This window comes from Hesperophylax consimilis, chromosome 23 (assembly GCF_061612785.1).
Source record: "Hesperophylax consimilis isolate HC1 chromosome 23, BYU_Hcon_1.0, whole genome shotgun sequence".
Classification (NCBI taxonomy): domain Eukaryota; kingdom Metazoa; phylum Arthropoda; class Insecta; order Trichoptera; family Limnephilidae; genus Hesperophylax; species Hesperophylax consimilis.
Genome location: NC_142858.1, coordinates 22338098 through 22364975, shown reverse-complemented (window position 1 = coordinate 22364975; position 26878 = coordinate 22338098). Strand labels below are relative to the sequence as shown.

The 26878-nt window shown below is 36.1% G+C and overlaps 1 protein-coding gene across 3 annotated transcripts in view; it reads left to right on the top strand.

Moving 5' to 3' along the window:
- The first annotated feature begins 211 nt into the window (after positions 1-211).
- syd (JNK-interacting protein syd) overlaps positions 212-26878 on the top strand; it is a 38156-nt gene continuing 11489 nt past the window's right edge. Inside the window, exons 1-20 of one of the 3 annotated variants that reach the window (XR_016304593.1) lie at positions 212-738; positions 1197-1352; positions 1690-1834; positions 3175-3356; positions 5525-5681; positions 5927-5962; positions 9260-9277; positions 9831-9888; positions 10736-11036; positions 11173-11288; positions 12143-12317; positions 14729-14865; positions 15524-15770; positions 16341-16580; positions 17862-18145; positions 20022-20182; positions 21685-21856; positions 23725-23960; positions 26000-26179; positions 26502-26630. Coding sequence is in view for 2 of the 3 variants with exons in the window: in XM_089646183.1 (XP_089502309.1) it covers positions 412-738; positions 1197-1352; positions 1690-1834; positions 3175-3356; positions 5525-5681; positions 5927-5962; positions 9260-9277; positions 9831-9888; positions 10736-11036; positions 11173-11288; positions 12143-12317; positions 14729-14865; positions 15524-15770; positions 16341-16580; positions 17862-18145; positions 20022-20182; positions 21685-21856; positions 23725-23960; positions 26000-26179 (3328 nt within the window). In the remaining variant the exon portion in view is untranslated. The remainder of the gene's footprint in view (positions 739-1196; positions 1353-1689; positions 1835-3174; positions 3357-5524; positions 5682-5926; positions 5963-9259; positions 9278-9830; positions 9889-10735; positions 11037-11172; positions 11289-12142; positions 12318-14728; positions 14866-15523; positions 15771-16340; positions 16581-17861; positions 18146-20021; positions 20183-21684; positions 21857-23724; positions 23961-25999; positions 26180-26501; positions 26631-26878) is intronic. The other 2 variants (XM_089646183.1, XM_089646184.1) reach the window with 2 other exon arrangements.

The following is a 26878-nucleotide window of genomic DNA, read 5'->3' as shown; positions in this document are numbered from 1 at the left end:
TAGCTCGTAACTATAAGTGGTAGGTATGTACTGTAGTAGATTCTTATTGGAATCAACGTGGAACGATCGAATTTCTATCGAAGGTGAAAGCGATACGCCTCTCAGTCTGTCTCGGCAATACGCAACAGTGAGTGGAGTTCTTTACCGTGCTTATTCGAAAAACTTTATCTATGGCGCAGTTTTCAGCAGAACAAAAATGTTCTCTGGTGAAGTGAGCGAAGTGAAGTTCTCGGTGACGGCGATTGTCAGTACATATTGTCATACGGATGGCCGAATAAAAAATAGCATGGGAGAGCCCAATCGCGAAGTTCTTAAGTTAATCTTTGTATTCTAAATCTAAGCCGACTATTTGAGATAGTTTAGTGGTTCGCACGGTGCGCGCGGACTCCGTAAGTGATTTGATTAGTCATCATGAATTTAAATGACGGTCCTGGTGTCAGCCTGGGGGCGGAGATCATATATGGGACCCACGAAGACCCTCGTGTGGTCATGTCGGAGAAGGTGAAAAACCTGGCGGGCAGCATCTACCGCGAGTTCGAGCGCATGATCGCGCGCTACGACGAGGATGTCGTGAAGACGCTGATGCCGCTGCTGGTGAACGTGCTCGAGTGCTTGGACGCGGCCTACCAGAGCAACCAGGAGCACGACGTGGAACTCGAGCTATTGCGCGAAGACAACGAACAGCTCGTCACGCAGTACGAGCGCGAGAAGGGCGCGCGGAAGCAGGCAGAGCAGAAGGTATGTAACCCACTCCTGCACATTCCTTCGCTCGTGTGTTTTTAAATGTCACGAACGAATTGTTTTGTCATTTCGAATCGGCATGTCAACAAAAATACTTCACAATCGAAGTATTCAATAAAATTTTGTTAATTTATGTCAGATTTATTATTTTGGGCAATATTTTTAGAAATTTTGACATAAGTACTAATTCTATGAATTCTGTCAAGATAGTGAATACATATCAATAATATATTGTACAAATACATATCTGAATACAGAAACATGTCCTTATGCTTTTCCTTTCACTGAGAAATGTTGAGCTGGCATTTGTTTGTCCACTCAGTGAGAAAGTGCTGTTATTGATGTGATTCGCACCATGCACTTTGCAGATTGTTAATTAAATTTGTACCATACGAAAGACGGAGAATTAGACTGTCAAACAAACAAATCCTTACGTACCTTGATTTACTTTACAGCTTTTGGAATTTGAGGACATAGCTGAAGGCGAACGCAAGGAGCTGTCGGGGAGGCTGGAGGCCTTAGAAAGCATTGTGCGAATGCTGGAACTGAAACATAAAAATTCTCTAGAACATGCAAGTCGTCTGGAAGAAAGAGAAAATGAACTCAAAAAGGTGAATTTACAATCGCATTTATATAAACAACATGGATTTGAGTTACTTTAATCTCTGTTATCAAACACGTACAAAACTATTATTATGATTATATGCTATCAATAATAACAAAAGAAACCATATATTTACTTATGAAATTAGTTTCTTATCACAACCAAGATGTTTACCCCATTGATTATCAGTCCCCAGAAAGTCCAATCATTATGCTATTTTTATGTTTGACAACATTCAACATTTGTTGTGAATAGTCATTATTCATTGCCAAGTTTGTTATTGCGATTTATTTTCTAAATTAGAATTAAATTCTGTATGTGATTCTAATGATCAGTGGTTGTAGGAATACGCCAAGTTGCACGACAGATACACGGAACTGTTCAAGACTCACGTGGACTATATGGAGCGCACCAAACTCCTTCTCGGTGCAGCTGGGGATAGAGTTGAGAACAGGAGCCGAATGGGGCTGCCCATGACCAGATCTAGCGGTCAGTATTATAATCATTGTGACAAAACTTAAGATGAATCTAACCATAAGATTTCTCGACCTCTTCACTAAATATTAGGTACTTGTTCTGAAAAGGGAGTAATGTGAGTGATTTTTTTCTGCCTGATTGCTTGCTGGACCATCTCAACTGCTGATGCGTTCTATTCTTATTATCTTACCCAATATCCTATGTGGCTGTATAACATATGAGTATTTAATGGCTAACCCAAACGCGGCTGTCGCTAATATTATCCATGAAGTTTCAGAGTAATTTCAAAATTCTTTGGTCAACTTGAATTTGATCTACTTAAAATCTTCTTCGTGCTAGCGACCATTTCTAGGTTTATGTTTTGAATATGTCATGCTTTTTGAAGGACAGCCATTTTATGTGTATAATATTATCATATTCAACCACACACAATTTTAGTATTTTTACAGCAATATAATAAATTATAATCAATGAAAAAGTGCTTCATCCAGTATTACTGGCATCAAAAACTCTTGCGTTGAAAAGGTTAACATTAATCGACATACTTGTCTACGCAGTCTTCCCACATGGGGCCTTCAGGAAACCAAGAGGTGTGGAGAGGAAAGATAAGGCTCTCCTCCCTCGTAGTGCCTTCAGGGAACCAAGGAAGAATGGAGAGGGGAGCTGAGATCACCTCCGTGAACTCTTCACTTGTGGGGCCTTCAGGGAACCAAAGGAGAGTGGATTCTTGTCTTGGGGCTGTCAGGGATCCAAGGAGAAGTGGAGAGGAGAGCTGAGGCCACCTCCGTGAACTCTTCCATTGTGGGGCCTTCAGGGAAACAAGGGGGAGTGGATTCTTGTCTTGGGGCTGTCAGGGATCCAAGGAGAAGTGGGGAGGAGAGATTAGGCTCTTTTCCCTCGTGGGGCCTTCAACGAACCAAGGGGGATTGGAGAGGAGAGATGAGACCTGGGAAAACACATTGTGGAACTTAGCCTAGCCATAGAAAACAAGACATAGCCTCACATCCAATGATAACCCTGGTGAACTTTATAAAAGGGACAGGAATACTGTTAAAGGAATGAAGTAAAATATGAGATAGTACAATGGGCCTATGACCTAAGTGCTCACGGGAACTGTATGTAAACAGTCTCCGCTCTATAATAAATAAATATTTATCCAGTCAGTGACATTGCTGCTGTTTGAATTGTCTAGACAAAAATCCATGGTTTTAAAAAATATGTAGTTAGTTTCTCTTATGGTTGTGTTATACAATGGTTTTTTATTCAGTTTTTGTATTTGGAACAGTTGGTTTAGCTGAAATTCGATTACCATCATCAACAAGACATTTCTAAATGGAAGTATTTTATTGCAGGTCCAATATCATTTGGCTACGCCTGTCTGGAGGGTGGTGGAATGGAGCACACAGAGAGTATGGGCGGCAGTCCGGTGAGTGCATCCCCCTCACCCCCCACCCCTCCGCTGGGTGAAGAGATGGCCGCGGTACAGACCGTGGAGCGCTCGCATCAGACCGACCCAGTCGCACAACACAATCAGGTAGTTTAGCTTTGTAACTAACTAACCATACGTCATTTCTTTCGTACTTACATAGTTATACCAACTATTGGTCTTACTGTGAATATGGTTGGTTTCCACCTTTCCATAACCATTACAATCTGTTTTGGAATATGGAACATATTGCAAGAAGATTGTGCAAGTTCAAGTGCTATTGTTTACTTGAGCAAGCAGGGAACTACTATAGTAGTCCCAGATAGAGGTTATACATTTTTAGGTTGGTTTTAAAATTGTCACAGAAAAATGTAGCACTTTGCCTCGTATTTCTAGTTGGTACGTAAAATTTTATTTTGGCTAGAATTTCATGGTTGTCAATGGAATTATTAATAATTTTATTTAAAAGTACAAGGTCAGAGATGATCCGCCTATCTGATAGCGTTATTAGGTTAAGTTGTTACATCAAAAGAACAAAGTTAATATTTTGAATTGGAATATTCAGTTTAAAGTTAATAAATCTTAGAAATTTGTGCTGTACCCTTTCAATATTCTCAGAATGCGTTTTATACAATGGGGACCAAATAGGCGAATTATACTCTACCTGGCTTCTTACTAAAGAAGTGTACAATGTTTTCAAACATTCAAGTGACTTGAAATCACTCGCCGTTCTGCATATGAAACTAATAAAGAAAGTTATTGTGTTTGTGTGTCTGAATTGCTTAGCAGATTCTACCTTGGTGACTGACTTGGTTATCACTTTCGTTCCTCCATTCCTTGTTTATATACTACATCTACTTTCACCCAATTCCATCAAACAATAACCTTTTTTGTTTGTTTAACCGACTATTATTGAAGTTCATCTGAAGCTACTTAATTCGTAGTTTGGATACAACACCAACTCTTGACATGTCCTGTATGAATGCCTCTTTATTAATTTAATTAGTTATGATTTTATTACCGATTTGCACATTCATAATACAGTTGTAAATCACCCCCATCATGGCGCTATATTGGCATTATATCTCAGGGAGATGTTTCCTCCGCAAGCCCTCTCTGATTCTCAATATTCGCCTACTGTCCTTGCGCTGTCGTGCTCCAATTCTTCCTCGGCCTGCCTTTTGGTGCATGTGTGCTTGAAAATCTTTGTTCTTTAAAGTCTCAATGGTACAGTTATTAAAAAAAAAACGTAAGAATCAAAAAAAGTCTTTTAAACCTGACCTTTTCTGAATCTTTATTTGCATACGTCATCCGTTAAGTTTATTAATCTGAAACAAGCAAACAACTCACCTTCATATTAATTAACCATTGTTTGTGTGTGTTTACTCATTATATGTGCACTCATACTACTTAAAAACCAAACAACAGTGTTTGCATTTTACTTAAGTTATTGGCTTTTTCTCTATTAAAGGCGTTTTTCAATGTACATACAAGCAACAATTCAAACATGTACCATGCAAACACTGATGTTGGCAAGATTATTAGTATTAACTGGATATTCGAATAGGTGAGGTCTTATTTTACTGTATTAAAGAGAACTATTCATTTAGCTAAAGATTTGAAGATTCCCACATTATATTTATCAACCCGATTTGATTTCATGCAAAAGTGTTGGTAAGAATTTCTTTCTTAATATTTGTGGTGTTACTATTTCCATTGACATTATGAACATTTAGTTAACCATATAGGCAAAAAGAGGCCATTGATTCGGCTTCGAAAAAAGTATATTGCTTTAACCCGGTCAACTACCGTCCCATAACAATCACATCAGTTCTGTTCGAGGTGATGGAGTGCGTGATTGATGACAAAATCATTGATTCTCGAAAATAATAATTATTATAATGTAACTGCTTCTGTGGAAATCTTCTTGCAAAGGTGGCAAAGTGCCTGGGATGTTTTAATGTGAAACTGTAATTGTTCGTTCTTGCAGTATCCTTGTGACTTTCAGTTGATTTTTTATAAAGTATATCAACAAATGTGAATGGTTTTTCTCACAGGGATCTGTACTGTTGCGAAAATTATTTTGGTACATATTGGTACCAAAACCATTGGTACCAGTGTGTATTTGCTTGACAAGCCTCCAAAGAGTAGAAAAACAACAGTGACTTAGAAATTGTTCCAACGAATTTTCCACTGCGATATATTTCTGTATTGTAACAATTTGTTATTTCTCCAAGATATGTTTTCAGGAATACATTGTGTAAGTTTTGTTTCAGGCGACATCTCCCGTCACCCCGCAGAACAACGTGGTGTCCGGAGGGAGGTCCCAGACCAAGCGGGAGCAGCGCAGTGGCAACACCTTGTACCAGGAACTGTCCTTCCACGATGCCGACTCAAATCTTAACGAAGGTGACGACTCTGCCGACATCACAGGTTATTTAACACCATTTGCACTACCTACACTTACTAACTCTATGCACTTACTAACATTGAACAATTGGCTGGCATTCCCTGCTAAAGAGATCCAGCCAAACCGAGACTTTAAATGAACATTAAATGTTAGATCTAAAATATGTTTTATTTTGTTTGATTGTTTATTTACATATCACCTAACAACATAATCCTCTCTCTCTCACCATTGCCTTGAAATTTGACTAATTATAACATTTTTCCTCCAGGGAGCTGGGTCCACCCAGGAGAATATGCCTCGTCAGGTTTGTCTAATTATTCCAACAACTCTCAAAAGTGTAAAATACTGCTTTTTGACATATTCCCATTGATGAAGAATGCATGAAATCTTCTTTGGAGTCACTTAAATAATGTTGAAATATACAAAGGAAAGCTTCGGTTGAAGTTATTTCGCAGTTGATTTTGATGCGACAGCCCCTTGAAACTTACATCTTCTTTCACGTAAAACTGAATATCAACATGTCGGAGAAAACATAACGGAAATAGTTTTATAAGTCCGAGATATAAAAATCATAAGGGGACATGAGTAAATATGTCAATTCAACCGCTGGTTGCATTGTCATAATTTCTTTACAGCTCTGAGGCACTTTCAACCCTCTCAGTTTGTGTACGTTTTGTCCAACGTAATTGCACTGTACATATGCACCGAGGTTTGGACAGACTGATCGGTGATTGATAAAAAGAATGTAAACATGATAAAAAATTTGATTCTGTGAAAGGTTTAGATTGTGTTTTCTATTTCATACTTTATAATATGGTTGCATGTAGAAAATAAAATATCAAAAAATTCATAATGTTTAGTAATTTAACCAAAATACTTTCTTTGTTATAAAAATATGCGACCCCTTCAATTGTATTTAGTATGGCTTGTATGTATGTTGAGGTTTCTGCAGCCCCTACTTCCAAACCCTTGTTAAGGTTTAGGAGAAATTCAAAGCTAATGATAAAAGTATAACCTTCTATATATATATGTATAGCCTGACTTAACTAACTCCTGCCAGTTCTTTCTTGAAGCTTCTGTGTTAATGAACTGAAATATTTTAATAAATGCCCTTTATAATATGTGTCATATATCGCCTGCAAGTCATCTGCTTGCTAGTAGCTATGTATTCATATTTTTATGCTCACAGTCAGACTAATCAGGTCAAAACAAGTTTCTCAAAGGTTTTAACCTCTCAGGCCTCTGGCATATTGACCATATAAATCTTAAAGACATGTCAGAAGGTCGGAGAATTCGGGTATATTTCAACCTTACAATAAAATCCAAATAAATGGAATATTTCTTAACATTAGAAAACTAATAATTGTTTTTGAAAGGTGATGAAATAAGTTTTTAATTTTTATTGTCAGAAATAAACATATAATTTTCGAAATATTAAAATTTTGAATGCAAACATAAAAAGTTTGACAAATGTCTCACTTTACGTTCTTTCATCTAAACACTGAACTAAGACAATGGATAATGAAAAAAAAAACACATTTTATTAGACAAATGAATTATAATCATTACTATCACCTCGCTTTTTTGTCGTTTCATTTTTTAAAATTTTTTTTTTTTAAAAGAAAGACAAACATTCCCGGGTTACGAATAACCTGACAATATTTGAAAATCTCCTACTACCACCACAGTAAGCTGAAAATATTGCTTGTGTTGTGATGGAGGACTTAGCCAGCCGAGGAATTGAACACACTACGCCCGAGTGGGACCCAAGCGCGATGTTAACTCGGCCACCGACCGATCAAAATATAAAAATAATTAATAAAAAATTCACAAAGTTTCATAATTTCTTCAGTTTCATAGAGGTGCACATTTTAATTCTTCTGTAGTTAACTTCTAGATTTTAGTACGAAGTGTAGTGTTTTCTCTTTCTAACACCTTTTTAGATTATATTCTTTACTATGACAGTAAGGGAGACATAAAGATTTCTATGAGACCATATGAGCTGTTCTGAAAAGCGAACAAATAGACTCTATGGTTAATAGCTGTTTGTTCGCAAAACCGAACAATTTAGCCTCGGGGGTTAAATAAATAAACTATTTTTGTAGAGTATTTGTTGTCGAGTTCCAGTATTTACAAATACTTTAAACATTACATAGTACACATTGTGAAGTGTTCATTTGACTTGTGGGAGAGACCAATGGGCATAATAATGTACGTACTTGTATGGCATTCATCATTCTATCTATACTAATTTTCTCTGGCTCGTTTGGACAGTGTTAAGAATGGAGACAGTGCCTTTTTAAAACTAATGCTATCGCATGATTTTTAGTCAAACTCTATTATTAAATGCAGTGGAAATAGAACATGAAAAATTGGTTAGTGTATAAAATTATAATTATTATCCTTTTTCCTACAAAATAGTATGTAGTTAATTAAATTGATGAATCTTTTCATGAGAAATAATAGACTCTTCGAAGCTTAGTGCTAAATCACTATTTTCATTAATCTTTATGACGAATTGGTGGACATTACAAATACCAAAAAATAGGCTTTAGATAAATTGAAGGTTTTCCTATCGTTTCGCTTCAGTAGAATGCAAATAAAAAATTAATTACTCAATAAAAAATATAAATGTATTAACTACTAAACAAAATATTTTTTCAATAGAAATGTATGAACGCGTAAAGGAAACAACTTTAAAAAAATACATTATTATAGCTAAGATTATCTGTGACAGTTTCACTGGTTTAACTTTTTTGCTTTCTTATAAATTATTTACAAAATAAATAAAAACCAGTTTTGTGCTAGATTTTGAACGCTGGACTCCGCTTGGCAAGCGATTTTAATGCCTATTACCTACAATATAAGGTATACCAAGAATATACACATTTTTGGCTTGTAGCTTCCTCTTAATCGGTTGCCGTGCCATAATCGAATATTGTTACCAGTTATGCAGGGTGTCAGGTCACAAAGTGCACAAACTTCGGGAGGTGTTTCTGCATGAAATTACAAGTAAAAAAATTATTTTAGAGATTTGATAGGGCAAATTCAACCGCAGGTCTGTCCAATACACATGGCCGCGCATCACATATTTTTGTGCACTGCTGCTTCACTTACGTCGTTAAGATTCTGGGTTTATTTAAGGGTATTATCTCATCTTGAGTGCACACTAAGTCATCATGCTTAGTAAATTTTATTTTATTTTTTATCATATAATAATTAATTCAGTTTGTAAAACGCTTTGTGGGTAGGGCTTTATTTTAAATTGTTCAAACTCATATCTTTACTCTTTTTATTATTACAATACCGTGAAAAATATATTTAAACGATTTCTACTGAATTTAAATATAATCAATCCAATTCATCAAGATAAGAAATTTTTAAAAACTTTTCTCTCAAAACATTATTTTAGGACTTATTAAAAATAATGAATCATATTTTTACACATTTAATAATAAGAGTTTGGCTAAAACTTTAAAAACTATTATTTAGTGTTACTACATTACTAATCATTTTTGCACTTACGTAATTATTTGTTTCTTCTCCCGGTCTTATTGTTTCCTGCCTTGGACCAATGCGGATTCATTACACCAAATAACAGTCAATGACAATTACTTTGGTAAGTTTCTAGTTTTATCTTATATTGTGAATGCATCCCGCCCTAGAACATTGCAATGGACTTCATTCCCATAGTCTACTATTTGAACAGACAGACAGAAAACAGATTAGTTATCTTTTATTGATTAGTAGGCATCGGATTATACCACTTTTTTATTCAAGCCATAGAGACTATGACACTCACGGCTGCTAATTTAATTATGATTGAATAATTAATTGTTAATTTAACAGCAGTTAATTATCCAATAATTAAATTGGCGAAATGTATAACAGTCACAAGTGTTGTAATCTCATCAGCTGAAAAACGAAAATTTAATCAGATACATTACTACATATTTTAACTTTTTTTTATGTCCATTTAATAATTCTCCCATCATTTGCTGATGCCATTAAACCTTTAAATACAGTCCTTAATCATATCTTTGTATGATGTAAAAAATATGTCATTAACATTCATACGGAACAGAAATATACAATTCATTTAAAGCGTCACATTAAATCGTTGGATTAATCTGAATAATAAACGGAATTAACATGAATACTCTTTTTTTTAGGAATGGGAAAGGAGGTGGAGAATCTCATATTAGAAAATAACGAACTTCTGGCTACTAAGTAAGTTGTAATTTTATATATTTAGTTAGTGTCAGCTTTTGATCAGGTTTGATGGGATGTTGAATGGAGGGGAGGCAATTTAAGATATGATATTAACAATATTTGTGAGAGGGACAACCAAAAAATATGTCATCTAAAGCTCCCACTTCTAGACTGCAGAAAGTACAATCTGGGAAGTCAAGCACAAGCATTTTAAAAAGGTATAGAGCAATGTCCAAATCTCGTTTGAATAAGCAAGGAAATTTCTTTTTTGGAAAAATGAGGGAATTGTTGAAACCACGGTTTTGATGGGATAGCCATTTGTATCGAGGCATAGTAGGCTCCCTTGGATTGACTAGCAATGTGACAATACTCTGAACCCAAACATTGCAGGATTTATCTTGGGGATGGAAAAAATTTGAGATAGGAAGATGTTGTTTATGAAGGTTAATAATATTGTTGGACCCTCCTTGTCTTATGAAAGAATCCCATAATATTGTTGTCCTCTGCCAACATGTCCAGGAATCCAAATTAGATTTACAGTATTTCCGGAGATTTGATTGGAGGCTATCAGGATTCTAACAAAGCATACAATGTGATCATCAGGATTAAGAGAACTGGATTTAAGTTTTTTGAGGGAACTGAGAGTCGGAAAGAACAAGGGAATGTTAATAACGAAATTATTTTTGATCATTTATTTTATAATGCAGTATTATCCGTCGCCCGGAAAGCAAATAATTGTCTTTGCTTTCTTAGTAATTAAGGTGAATCAAAGGGTTTTTTTCTAAAATATATGTATTGAGCGTGGTCAGCAATCCTGAAAGTTTACCAAATCTATTATTATATCTATTCATTGTTCCCACTCCAGGAACGCCCTGAACGTTGTGAAGGACGACCTCATAGTGAAAGTAGACGAATTGATGGGCGAGCAAGAGATCCTGCGTGAGGAGGTGGCTTCCCTCAGCATAGCCCGCCAGAGGCAGAGGGAGCACGTGGCTGAGCTGGAGGACGAGCTGCGCAAGATCAAGGAGGAGGGAATCATCGGCACCAACCGATCCCCCGGCGACGGTAGCGGCGACAATGAAGAAGCCGACGTGCCAATGGCTCAGAGGAAGAAGTTCACAAGGGTCGAAATGGCTCGAGTGCTCATGGAACGCAACCAGTACAAGGTTTGTATGCATATTTAATTAAAATAATTCTATTCTTACCTTTATTTATCCAACTCAATATAATATGTACATACATTGATTTGACTTCTGATTACTATTTGTTGGATTTTGTTAATCTAGTGATTTATATTTTCAGGAACGTTTCATGGAGCTGCAAGAAGCCGTTCGCCTGACAGAAATAATGAGGGCCAATAGAAATGTTTCCTTAGACAAAAAGCAGAGCATATGGAATTTTTTTAATAAGCTTTTTAGGTAAATATATTTATTTTTAAATGTTGGTTTTTAGAATTGTACTTTTTTTTTTTTTAAAAAGAAAGACAAACATTCCCGGGTCGCGAATAACCCAACAATGTTTGAAAATCTCCTACTACCACCACAGAAAGCCGAAAATGTTGCTTGTGTTGTGATGGAGGACTTAGCCAGCCGAGGAATCGAACACGCGACGCTCGGGTGAGCCCCAAGCGCTATGCCCACTCAACTACTGACCGGTCGAATGTACTATTTTATATACCGATGTTTGATAATTAAAATAAACCCAATGGTGCTTGACTTCAACATTTATGTAAACTTCCGCAAAGAGTACATACCAAATTATAAAATTTATATTTCCAACAAAAATTATTTACCAAATACAATCTGAGTGACTTACTTTAAAATGTGTATGAATTATCGTTTTTTTCAACTACATACTAGACATTGTGGTAATTGTATGTAAATAAATAGATTTCTTTCAAAACTGATGCAGACTTTTGTATGCACTGAAGAGATAAAGCAATAGAAGTATGTTGTGGGTTTGTCGAGTACCCAAAGACGACATCAGTTTTCTTTATAATCGGTATAGATCACACTAATACATTAATAATTTTCCTAATCCAAACTAAGATTCTTCTTCATACTATACTGTACTTGTACTATACATTCAAGAAATCGATTATAGATTTCATCCTTACGGCAACTTAAAGAACGTAAATTTAATATCTCTTTAAGGCGAGCTTAAAAAGTAACTGAAATACAGGTACTTAGAGTGAAAGAAGTGAAGATAACAGAATGACTAAATGTAACCGTTAATAAGTGTTACTAACATGTTGCAATGTAATGCTTGACAGTTCGGGTGACCGACCACCCCGTCCGCTATCCCATGGCCGTCCGTCCGGGAGCCCGGCGCGCATGCGGCATTCGCGCACCCACGCAGACTTCCTCGACACGTCGCCGCACAACTCTGCCTCCTCGGACCGTGCGCAGCAGAGGAAGAAGAACGAGCGACGGGACCAGTATCGTCAGGTAGCATCAAAAACCAAGTTATTATGTTCTTAATACCTCTTCATGCTTTTGCTGTCTGTAGCCAGTGAGACTATGGCATTCCCAATTTGAGATGTGTTGTGAGATGGAAGCGAATGGGGAGAGATAGAAGAAGGTTGGAAAGTACATAACTGACTATTCAGATCTCCACCAAACATGGCTAGAGCCCTTTGAAGCAATGTTTTAAATTCGAATATTTCAGTATAAATTTCTACGACTATGGATTAAAGTAATGATATATGGACATGTATTAATTATTGGAACTAAATCAATAATTTTCTACCAATGTGAATTTGAAAACTTTGTACGTTTTCTTAATTCATATCGTTTTAAATATTGTTTCATTATACAAAATGAAACAAACACTTAGTTTTAAACCACTTTATTTTGAGGTATATTCGTCGACCGGTTTCGATTAGACTCAATCTTCTTCAGGACAATAAAATATAATACCGGTCGACGAATATACCTCAAAATAAAGTGGTTTAAAACTAAGTGTTTGGTTCATTTTGTATAATGTCAAGCCACAAAGTGTTTGCTTTCTTCGATAATTGTTTCATTAATTAATGTCCCTATTCAATTCTGTGCATCCTTTGTAATCGCTCCCACATTGTTTTTCCACAAATATAATTATGTATTAATTAATAATATGCTTTTTTAAGGTGGATTTTCATTTTGATTGATTGCTATTCGTTATCTATAAAGGTTGAAGAGGGTATCAAAAAGAGAGATAACCCTATTTATTTTAGTTTTATTTATATTTGGGATACTTTCAGCCATTTAGTACTTTTTTTAGTCTTCATAACAATTATCGTAACATCGATAATGTAGTATCAAACTGACCAGATACTCCGTTCTATAAAATCAAAAATGAATTTAAAAAGTTGAAGGTATGATAATAATCATATATCATAATCATAAGAAGAGAAGTGTAAAATTTTATTTTATTTATTTTATTTAAACGCCCATAGGGCTTTTACCTATAATAATGTACATCTTTATTTTTTTAGTTATACAGATTACATTTAAAAAAAAATCAGTGTTAACAAAAAATACAGGTTAGGGGCCGTTCAAGTATTACGTAAGCAGATTTATTACAATTATTTACCCCCTCTTCCCCCTTGTCACCAAAAGTAAGCAAAGCTCTTACCCCCCCCCCCCTCCCAATTATTTGTGGGAATCCCCGAATATGTATTTGGTTTTCAAACATAGACAATGTGTGGGTTGCCAATGTGTAAAACAAATTAACTACTGCTGAGCAGTGCTGACGTAATCACTATCTCGACCCCCCCCCACCCCCCATGTCATCAAAAATAAGCAAAGCAAAGACCCCTCTGCCTCCCTATAGTGCTTACATAATACTTGAACGGCCCCTTACATAAAAAATATCAGAGTTGACAAAATATGTTACATAAAATATAAGAGTTTAAAAAATATAGGTATGGATACAAATAAGTGATACGAAAAATAGAAAATCTGCCAAATCCTCCAAATCAACCATAATGATAATAAGAAAGTATAACAATAGTTTACAAATTAGGTAAAAATAGTTTGCACATACTCCGTTTAAAGTTTGCCAAGTTCAAATTATTGTCAAATACATTTATATTGTTTAAGTATTTGTTACCAAGACTGTGTAAACATTGTATTGGAAATTAAACAACAATTTAACAATATATTATGGCACAAGCATAATTTTATGAAATAGTTATATTTCTGGTAAGTTTTTCACATCTTCGGATCTACCGGATCTGCCCTGATGATGGACACTGCAACCCTGTCCGAAACGTTGGCTAAAGAAGGAGTTAGCGCAACACGGCATAACACCCCAAAAACAAACAACAAAAATAGTTATATTTCTATTTGAATTAAGGATATTTTTATGTATTTAGAAAGAAGAAACAAATTATCGTGGAGGATAAATAGAATATTGTATGTAGTATTATTTCAGGTGGAAATAGGGGAAGCAGTTTCTTTGTTAATGATTTCTCCAAAATATTTCTTGACAGAGTTCAATATTTGTATTTTATCATTAATGCTTCTGATTTCGTCTGGTAATTTATTAAAGAAACCTTTTCCTTGATGATTATAACGGTGTTGGGCAGTAGAAATGTTTAGTTTAGTTTTTTGTTTTTTTGTTAGTATAATGGTTCCACGACAAATCAAAACATTTTTGAAAAGTGATATAAAGCCATTATAAGTGAAAAGTGAGAAAAAAACTAGCCTCAAAACCTAACTTTGTTCACCCACTTTTTTTCGTCACCTTTCAAAAGTGTTCTGATTTACCCGGTTACCAGTATAATACTGAGAGTATTTTTCACCCGCCATGCTAGGGATGTCACTGTGAATTCTCATGGGTAGTTTCTGATGAATGATTGTTTATTGTGTAATAGGTGCGAGCCCATGTGCGTAAAGAGGACGGACGAATGCACGCCTACGGATGGAGCTTGCCTAGCCGCCCGGCCAAGGCACCCACCCCTCCCTCCGCCTCTTCTTCGGGGGTACCTGTTCCTGTTCCAGTTTTTTGCAGGTAAACTAATATGCACTTCTGAAAGGGCCAGTTGTTTCACAGAAGTTAAACAATTCATCAAATTATGAAACAACTGACCCATAATGGAATAATAAAATTACTTTAATAGAACTTTCACAAAACTTGAATATTGACTTTGAAATTTAATGAATTGTTTCCAATCCAATCCAAATCGGTCTTCTATTCTTAATTCCTGATAAATACCCATTAAAATTTCGAGGTAGAAAGTACCGACCCGAAATCTGTGTTTTCTACTTGAGGTAGCATCTATAATCTTACCGTTAAAACCATAAGCACCTCTTCCCTATCAGAACTTTTCGTGATATTTTTTTACATCTACATAATTATTTACATGTGTTCAGAGAGTGTACATTTACACAAAAGCGTCACAGCCAACATTCATAAGTATATGTGTGTTGTTCTCATACATACACAAGCTGTGTTACATATATAATTAGTCACAAAAATGAAAATAAAGCTAATTCTTCTTAACCTTTAATGCACAATTTGTGTTTTAGTCAAACTTCATGAGTAACTAACCACTGATGGAACACTTATGCAACAGCTGCGTAGATCAGGTTAATGTGTTCAGTAAAGGAGCCATTACCTTTTATTAAATATAATATAGATTAATAACAATATTTTGTTTTTAATCCAGGCCTTTAACAGAGACTAACCCCGGAGTGAAGTTCTGGTGTGGCGCCGGGGTGAACATGACAGGGGGTTACTTATTACCGGACACCGGAGACGGTCCATCATCCCTCGCCGATGAGATGCGAGGAGCTGTTACACTCGCTCACACCGAGAATACTGACAACTCCACCTTCTGGGCCCAGCCTCAACAGACCAATCTGTCGTCGTTTGTTTGGATCTGTTCTAGCACACACTCCAATAGTACAGTCACGGTTAGTTAAATCTAAATTTTTTGTTGGGCTTGTTAGAAAGGTACTTGAGATTTTATGTTAATCTATGCAGGCTTTTGCCACTCCTAAACATATATGTTTGACCTATATGTAGATACGCATTTCCAAATACGCTTTAGAATAATAATGATAATATTTGGCTAATTTATATAGCGCCGTTTTCGTGAGAAATCACCTCAAGGGCGCTGTATATAATACATCCAGCTTCTGACTTTTTCCGTTCATTGAGATGGCAACATGCTAAATATTATATTAATTGCTAGCTTTTCTTTCATACATTTTAATGTGAAATATATTTTTTATTTAAATAATAATTATTAGATAACTTAGGTATTATACTTTTACTACTTTTTTGCTCATGAAAACCTGAGTAAAAGTAACTTCTAACCTGAAAAAGGTTGGGAACCCTTGATATATGTATATATATATATATATATAACATAACTGAAACATAATATTCGCGCCATTTCTCCTTAAAGGTTGGCAGAGAGGATAGACCTCCACACAACCAACATACCATAAAATTATTTTGATATATCTTTCCAATTGCAGGTGATTGACGCCAACAACCCAGCGGACATCCTGTCCACGTTCAGCGTATGTGACAACCACGTGCTGTGCATCGCCTCGGTGGCGGGCGTGACCGCGGAGGACTTGGAGGACGCCAATGACAACACAATCAGCGACGTGACTACAGCGGCCGAGCAGCAGGCGGGCGCCGCGGCCGCTCTGTGCGCGTACAACAACAACGACCCCGCGCAGTCGGATACGCCGGCTGGAATCGTTACGCTGGTTAGTACATGTTTTGTACGGTTATATGAAAGAACATAACGTTGAAGAAAAAGAACAAACCTAACAATAATAACTATTGCGTCTTGACACACACTCGTTTCTAGCTTCATTGACAGCCGTATATTATATTCTTTTGTTAATTTGACTCTTGTCTTGAGGTAACCCGAATCAAATATTTGATTCACTTGATCTTGTCATATGAGTAATTAAGTGTTCCGTCATGGCACAAGCAACAATTTCAGCTTTTTGATTATTGGAATAGGGATAGTAAAAATATTAAATTTGCAGTTTATTTTTTTTATGTTAAATGTTCTTAACACTACACCACAGAAGACATCTTAGTGTTCTCTTTTTGAGTCACTCTTAATAATATTATTACAGCATCCTCTTCAGTTGTGCCTGTATGATTCACATGAACTTTAATTGGTTCAACAAAAGGTCAACTAACTATTGACAAATCTACATGATTAGTCAACAGACACGTTTTATTTTACATGTACAAAAAAGTGACTGGAAAAAACTTCTTAACAGATTCGCTTATGATTGTTTCATCCACGGGAGTGATTGAACCGGTTAAACGGGAAAACCTTATATGTGGAATAAATTGGGCCATTTTTCAAATTCTGAATTCAAGGGACCGAAATATCTAAAGTTCTTTAGCATGAAAACTTTGTAAGTGTGAACTTTTTAAGTGAGTTTCACTTTATAATGGTATTATTATTCAATATTATGTTTAATGCATTTAGTTTGGCTTTTATTGTACGATTCATTCATTTCCCTCTCTTCGTTTACAGCCTAGTACCATTCCCCGAATTAGGGTTACCATGGTCCCACTGACTCTGGGACTCTGAAAAACAAAATGATTTTTTTTTTTTAATTAAAATTCCGCCCAATAATTCCAACTGCTCCTGACTCTCCGGAGTCAGTGGGACTATGTCATCTCTAATATGGGTATGTTATGAGGCTAAAGAGAATAGTAAGGCATAAAAATAAGTAAGAGGAAGGATGGAATTTACCAGGATATTAAGATCATCACCAAACATGGCTATAACCATTTCAAAGCAAAGTTTCGATTCTGAATGATTCACCAGAGCGATACTGGGAGTATCTACCACTATATACAGAGACTCTCAAGGAAGATACTGTGTTTTTAGTTACCACGGCAAAATAGTTCTCATTATCACATCAATTCTCTTATACCCTTATAATATGTAAACTACATATGATCATTATCACAAGTAATTATTATTTTCTTCATTTCACACAAGAATTTCCTCTTAGATTACAGTTGGCGAGGATACCATCGCAACACCAACCTCCAACAAGACCCTATTAAATACAGACAACGACTCAGACACGGCTGAAACAGGTGATGAGAAGACGGAAGAACAGGTCACCGACGACGACCCGCCGCTCACCGACCCCGTGGAGGCCTTTGTGGAAAAGGAGATCAAGGTGCCGGTGCAGAAACCCTCCACTGCGCTGCCCACTATGTGGCTTGGAGCCCAGAGCGGCATGCTCTATCTGCACTCCGCTGTTAGGGATTGGAATATTTGCTTAGGAAGGTACAGTCATGTTTTTTCCATATATTTTTTCATTTTAATCATCAATTTTTTGTGTTTTTTAACCTTTCCTCATCTGTGGTGTGTATTTACTACACATTGCTTCTAATAACTTTAATAACTCTATAAATATAATAAATTCTGGGTTCAGATTTTAGGTATTCCTCCGTTATACATTTATGCACTGAATTAAAAAATAATATATTACATAATTTTCAAATTCAATTAAAAATCAGAGTTTTTTGTTAAAAATCGGGAACAAATACACCAATACAATCAACCGTGTGATACTAAATAGGCGTATAGTGTGCGAGGAAATGACACGCTATTGATGTCCTGCTTTAATTCGCCATGCGGGAACATGAGACATCCACACGTCCGCAGTTGTAGGATTTGATTTAGGCTATCGATACCTACGACCGCACAGCTGTGTTTGTGCCAGCCGCCAGCCGCGCCGCTAGCCAGTTGGCCGCGAACCGTTGTTAGATGTGGACCCCTCGCACGTTTATTTAGCATCTGCCGATGTTTTTTTCATGTTTTCAGCAATTAAATTACAATTATTATCACTTTTGATATAAAATATAATAAACATAATCGATTAGCTATGAATATTCATATTTTTCTGATATTAAATTGCTTATTTTGAGATGTGTATTGACTACACAGCACCGTAACGCGTGTATTTTTTTAGCACAGTAAGGGAAAGGTTAAGTATCTACTTATTGAAAAATAGTCTTGAATTCATATAAGGTCATAGGTCAAAATAAGATATTCTGACATTGCTCTTGAGAACAGTTTACATTACAGTGAAACTTGTTTTTGAAGGAACCTGAAAAATAATTTTGGGAAAACTTCACGTTTGGTAAAAATCAGACTATTTTATTTGGGATGGGTTGTTTCATAGAATTTGAACAATTCATCATATTTCAACATTCATTTTCGGGTTCCGTGAAAGTTCTATGCAAGTTCTGTTATTATGTCATTAAAGGCCAGTTACTGGACAGAACTGAAATAATAACAAAACATGAAAATAACTTTTTTTGTTATTTGTTTTTGGGGTGTTATGCCGTGTTGCGCTAACTCCTTCTTTAGCCAACGTTTCGGACAGCATTGCAGTGTCCATCATCAGGGCAGATGTGTTATTCAAATAACACAGCTAAAGAAGGAGTTAGCGCAACACGGCATAACACCTCAAAAACAAATGACAAAAATACTTTTGGCCGTGAAAATCTTAAATCATATATGAAAAGAACTTTCACAAAACTTGAAAATTAACTTTGAAATTTGAAGAATTACATATTCAAATTCTCTGAAACAACCCATCCTTAATTTCACACTTCAATCGATCGGAAACAAACCTTTTAAGCACGAAAACTTGTTATGTGGCGACCTCACTTGTAAATTTCACTGTATTTCACCATAAAGTTACCATTTTTTCACTTATCATAATTTACCTGTTATATTTATTCAACAAATCAATGGTAACTATTACTTCTTATTTATGCCTGAATTATACTCTACTCACCGAGAAGGCTTCATTTTCAAAAACAAATCAATATTTGTAACTTTTTGCATGAGATGTTTTATGCAGTTGTAGCGTCGATTGATTTCACCATTCATTTCACCAATTGAATTTTCAATTTCTACATAAATTGTTTAGTTGTGTCTAATTACTTTCCGCACAAGCAGGGGAGCACTTGCCATTGATTCCAACTCCATTGAAATGATATTTGGGTTCCATGACAAAACAGAATAGTGACACATTGAAGAAAAATAACAAACAAAACAACAAACCTATTTATTATGTTCTATTTTGTCACTGTTCTGTTTTATCCGGTTACCGACATTTGTTACACCATGCTATTGTTTGCCACGACAGAGTGCAACTTAAGGATGCGGTGCTGGCCATAGTAGAGTGCGCCTCTCGTGTAGTGGTTGCGCTAGCTGACGGGACCGTGGGCGTGTTCGCACGGGCGCCTTCGGGCTCTTGGGACCTCTCACGCTATCACCTGCTGACCCTGGGAGGGCCCCAACACTCAGGTATGTCTTAATGTCATTGCGCTCTCTTAAACAACAGGTAATTTCTAAGATTTTTAATGTAAACGCCTTTTCTATATATGTATACATGTACAGTGAAACTCTCTTATAAAGTTTTTCAATGAACCAGAATTTATTTCGCTCTATAAGTGAGCTTTTTTTTTCATTTTCAATTTTAAAGGACCAAAATAACTTCTTAGTTGTGAGCTTTTTGTGAGAACTTTTCTCTAAAATATAGGTCATTTTCATTCTTTTGATACTTTCCTTTGTTTTTTTCTTTTTTTCACTAACAATAATAATTGGATAATTTGAATAACGCCATTTTTGTGAAAAATCACCTCAAGGGCACTTTGTAACACAAATTAATAATTGCAATCCTTCTTCCTGAAGATGTCTCAAGCAAAAAAAAACTCTTTCATGTCAAATAAGAATCTTTCTCTTTTTTTTTGTTTTACACACACCACCCTTAAACACAATGTTATTATTATATTATTCAACCCCTCAAAACTGTTATAAACCACAAGTTTTTTAGGCATACTAGTTGTTGGGGCATAATACATATATACGCACACGGATTGGATAAAACAAAAGGTAAGCAAATGTATATCCTGAATAATGTAAAGCATTTTAATAAATAAAAATGTTAATGTTCATTTGTTCAAAATCTTAAATCTCCAAAAGTTCTTCACCGATTGCTTTGAAATTTTGACACTACGTTGAAGTCAAATATATATTATAGATGTCACCTGTGACATGTAAAAATATTTTTTTTTTTAAACTGCGCCATCTGTTAGACGCAAAAGCAACACGAGCTATTGTTTCTCTATCTGCACAGACTGAGCCCCAGCAACGCGTGGCGGGGTATAGCTAGTTTTTAATAATCCTTGTATTTTTATTTTAGGTATGTATTATACTGTATGGAGCTCCTACAAAAAAAACATTTTCTGTGCGATATATGTATGCGAAAATACTGATAAAAGCGTTGTAAATTCCTTTCATCACAAACAACAACAATTTACAGAAAGAGAGGTAGCAGCGTAGGTACATAAATTTGTTTTGAATTTACTAGAAAACATGTGCGAAATTTTTTATTTATTGCTTTGAATGTCGGCGATTTCTTTAACAAGCGATTGTATATGTTGAATGTAAAAATTTGATTTTTGAACAGATTTGCTTAGTATGTAATTGCAGTGAAACTCTATTATAAGGTTTTTTAAGGGATTTAGGAAAGTCTTATAATGTGAGTTTGAAATTAGGTGCGGATTTTGCTGTTACTTAATATTATTATCATCACCAGTACTAATTGAGTTTGCCGGATATTTTTGAATGTTTGCTTTCTCTTAACTTTCAGGTCTTCAATAAAACAACACTAGCTGATTCTTCTGCATTAATTCTACATTAATGTTGTCTCTCATTGACCTGATAATAGCCAGCCACAATGTATCAAGCTTTTGAGTAATGTCGTTTTTACATTGTTGCTATGAGGTGTTTTGTGGTTGTTACAGTGCGATGCCTGGCGAGCGTTGGCGACACGGTGTGGTGCGGTCACCGCAGCCGGGTGCACGTTGTGGCGCCACGCTCACTACAGCTGCTCCACAGTCTGGAGGCACACCCTCGCAGGGAGAGTCAGGTCCGCCAGCTGGCGCCACTGGGTGACGGTGTCTGGGTATCCATAAGGTACCCACATTCATGAATTGTTTAAATATGGAGCAAAAATGTGAACAACCGAGGAGCTATTCCAGTCGTGGTAATACTTTTATCTAAGGTTTCGGTGTGTTGCACTTCTACCATTGAAGCATTTACCATTGTATATTGGCCATATTGTCAACCCTGGATTTTTGGGTTGCTGGCAGTTCAAATCTGGACAACATCACTTCGTAGAGACAAAAAATTTTATCTGCGTTAAAAAGGTTGCTCATGACTAGAGACCGGATTATATGCAACAAAAATAGCCCAAAATATGCATGCAAATATGCAATAAAAATAGCTAAAATATGCACGAAAATCCATAAAAAGGGTCAAAATATGCAACATGAAATAATACAGGAAGTCGTATTTTTACATATTTTTTTTATTTTAGTAAGCTATTAGTTCTCAAGGATAACAATTATATTTTCGAAAATATCAATTATAAAATGTATTTAACAATAAAATTTAGAATTTACCTTTAAAAACGTATATGACTAAGTACCGTTCTAAATGTTCTGTAGACAAATTGTGTCTACGATCGCTAAATATATTTTTGTAAGCGGAAAAGGAACGTTCTACGTCTACTGATGTGGCTGGACAGAATTTAAATTTGGGTGCGATTTTTGAACTTATTGTTCCGGGCGAAATTTCACCTGCCCCGTTGATGAAGTTATCAATTTGGCACAAAGGTTCAAACCCTAGGTTATTATTCAGTATGTTTTCAATTTTTTCTTTGAGTTTACTCGGGAATAGCTGTGGCAACGAGGAATTCATAAGGCGAATTTCCTTCATAACCTGAATAGATGCATTCAATGCCAATCCATGAGTTTCAAGCGTTTTTATACTTGCAGGTATGTAGGCGAAATGAGTGGTAATCATAGCTAGGTTTTTTTAATACTGGCGTCGTCAAACGATTCTTTGCACTGGAAAACTGCCAAAGCCTCTGCACTATCGAAGTCATTGATAACACCCTTGATGGCTTCAAAATGTTCATGGTAAAACATCGCAGCTTCGATCCATGTACCCCAACGTGTTATTACTGGCTCAGGAGGTAAAGGGATATTTGGCAGTTTTTTCTTTGTAGGCCTTTATACGAGCAGGCGCCTTAAGAAACAATTTTTTTGCTGATGAAATCAGCTTATTTACATTCGCAAACGTGGATCTCACTTCTTCGGTGAGTCTGTGAATTCCGTGAGCAAAACACGTCACATGAATCAAATTGGGATAAAATACTTGGAGGGCTTTGTCTGCTTTGATCATATAGGGGGCAGCATCTGAGAGCAACACATACACATTTTCATCCGCAGAAGATTCAGGAAATATTTTTTTTATACCCTCATTCACAAATCTGGCGATCGTAGAATGATTTGCCTTTTCAAGTTCTCTACAGGCCGTCAGCAAGCGTAAATATGCAAGATCTCAAATTATTTGCTAAAATATGCAACTACCGCTGAAAAGGGTCTAAATATGCATTTGCATATGCAAATATGCAAATGCATATAATCCGGTCTCTACTCATGACTGATGTAAAATCTTCCCTTGCCTTGGTCACAATCACACCAATTTCAATTTATATCTACTAAGAAACACCGAAACTTTCCACATTCCTTTCCAAAGAACCAACTTAACCTTCTCCCTTTTGTGCGAATGTATCGAAATAATAGTGATATTTAGTGATCACCTCCAGAACTTTACAAAATTTCACAAATCTCTTGTTTACACTTGACCCAAATTTTACTGTCCACAGATAGTCAATTTTCTTGATTTCCGTAAGTGCACAAGCTCATTCAGTTGAGAAAATGAACTTCCAACAACACGTTTTTCTTTATAATAACTTATTATAATTTGTTTTTCAGGTTGGATTCAACGTTGAGGCTTTACCATGCCCATACATACCAGCACCTCCAAGATGTGGACATTGAGCCATACGTCAGTAAGATGTTGGGCACGGGCAAGTTGGGATTCTCCTTTGTGAGGATAACGGCTCTGCTGATCAGTGCTGGTCGTCTATGGATCGGCACAGGGAACGGAGTCATCATCTCAGTACCACTGTCGGAAGCTGGGGCTGTTCCACCAACCACACCTAATAGAAGTACATAATTATTTTTTTATCAAAATAAACAATAGGTAATCTTTTTTACATAGTATAGTACAGTACTTTTTACAGTATAAGATGCTCAAAGTGATCCTATTCTGTTTATTTTTGAAGTGAAACTTCTTTAGGCGCGTAATGAATTTTCTGGGACGGAGTAAAACCGAGTCAGGATCGACACGAAAATGCGGGTACCCCCACCACCGCTCACCGTTCACTGTCCCTCTCTCACCATATGCGCTTGTTGAGGTGGGGGAGCCGCTCACGAACGTTCTCTCCCGACACGGGACAACAATCGATGCAGTTTTTGCACGATTCATTAAGGATTTAAGTGCTCATGTATATATCTCGCACTTTAGTTACCATAACCCAATTATCACGACATTAGGAAATGATATTCATGAAATTGACAATGAAAATGGCACATGATTGGTAAATTGTCATTGTAATTTCTTTGTAATTTTTAATTGTAATATTGTTATTTATGTAATATTGTATACTTGTGAATAAATTGAAAATTTTTGGAACTATACATTAATCGAACGTCATTCATCTATAAGAAAATATTAGAAAAAGCAAATCCATGCTTCGTCGTTGAATTATTTAACCTCTAATTTTCAAACTAACCTAAGAGAGAAAATAGAGATGATGAAATGAAAATAGAGAGAGAGGAATACTAGAAGTTTCACTTCTGTCTTGCGTAGGCTTGACACACCCACTTTTTTTTATTTAGATCCAGTCTTTCATCTCTCAGACTTTGCATTTTTTTTTTGTTCATTTTAATAGTAAGAGTCCCAACTGCTCTGGAGCCAGTGACACTTATGGCATTCCCAATTGGGGCATGTTGTGAGGCTGAAGGTAGTGGGGAGGTAAAGGATGTTGGAAAGGTGGAATAGGTACAGAAGAAAGTGGGGAATGGCCTGGCTATTCAGATCTGGTTACCAAACACTGCTAAAGTCATTTTTTATTTTTATTTTTTTTTATTTAACAGCAATATAAAGTAAAGTAAAAATGATACAATATTAAGTAAAAAAAAGAGATATAAAGTGATGTAGTTTGTTCTCAGACCTCCTCACTAGGTATTCCTGTTCCGAGGCGGACTGTAGTTTGTTGTATTTGTGTTGATCATAATTTCCTCATCTTCTAATTTGTTGGTTCCCTCAAAATATAAAATAAATTAAGCAAAAATTATTTATGTTTGTTGTCTGTAGGTTGCGTTGGGGTTACTTCATAAATTTAATGATTTCCTCATCTTCATGTTTAGTTAGCCATAATTTGATGTCTTTTTTAAACTTTTCTATATCCATGGTGTTTTTAATTTCAATAGGAAGGGCATTATATAATTTTATAGCATGGAAATAGTGGTTCTTCTGGCCGAAGCTATGTTTCATTTCTGAATGGTGGTCTTTTACGAGGGCAGCACTGAGAGTATCTACCGCTCTGTATATGCATAGTTTAATTATCACATCTTGTATCCTTCTTTAACTACAATCATTATTACAAGTAATCAATTTCTTTATTTCACGTAAGAATTTCCTCTTAGATAATTCTTCTGATATCTGTCACTCTGGAACATACCACAATACTGTATATATTAAATGAAATAACTAATTGTGAAACAACACAAATTAATAAAATAAACTTTCCTTGCAATCTCCTAATTCGTGGTCGAGAGTCTTGCCACTCAATTATGGTTGCGAATAACCTGACAATATTTTTTTAAATCTCCTACTACCACCACAGTAAGCGAAAAATGTTGCTTGAGTCGTGATAGAGGACTTGGCCAGACGAGGAATTGACCTCACACCGCCTAGGTGGGACCCATACGCAATGCCAACTCAGCCACTGACCGGTTTTACCCTTACCTTGTTTGTGAGGACCTATTTAAAACATTGTTATTGAGTTTCTCTATAATCTTTTGGAAGTATGAACATAATAAGCATGCAATATGCATTTTGATTTAGCATCGCATGGCAAAATGGTGATATTTAATAATAATCTTTGTAACCATCTTCATGTCCTGTTTCTTGTATTTCCAGCTGGTAAGGCAGCAGGCCTGGTGCCGTACTGCTCTATGGCGTTGGCACAGCTCAGTTTCCACGGCCACCGCGACGCCGTGAAGTTCTTCGTGGCCGTTCCTGGGTCTGGCGGCACGCCCACCACCCCCGCGCCCATGCTTGTCATGTCTGGCGGCGAGGGATACATCGACTTCAGAATAGGTAAGTCCCACCTACCAATAAACCAACCCTCCTCTCCTAAGCTTATTATTTATTTTGAAGTGTGACTTCATTCTAAAGTTTTTATATAGTTGCCGATGGCAGAAAAAGTAGTGTTATTATTGATTGATAATTTTAGTAAAAGCAAAGGGGGCGGGGGTGCATGTACCCGACTTTGAGCCATTTTTGCCGCTTTTTATTATATTTTTTCTTTTTTTATTATTTGTAATTAGATTCATTATTGTTGAGCGCCACTGCAATTAGACTTATTCTCAGTTTTTTCTCTGGAGATTGGAGTTGTTTTTTGTTTGTTTGTTTTTATTAGAAGACCATGTGGACGACGCGCGAGACGTCGCCTCGCACCTGATTGTGTGGCAGATCCTTCCCGAAACCTGACTTTACTCGGGCACTGTTTTATTTGTTACCAATTTACTCCAAGAAAAACATATCACCGGTATGTTTCACATATGGTTTATTTACCTCCAATTCTTCCTTCTTTGGAACTATTTTTATCAGTGGGCCGATACAAAGTCCTCCCATGTCCTCTACTAACAGAATGCTTGTCTAACAGCACTCCCAATGTAAATCTTCACCGGGAAAATCTTATGAACATTATAATCGTGGTATATATATATATATAGATGTTTTGTACATAATTATATTCTAACCTAAACTGAACATTTATTTAATTCTCTTCTTCAT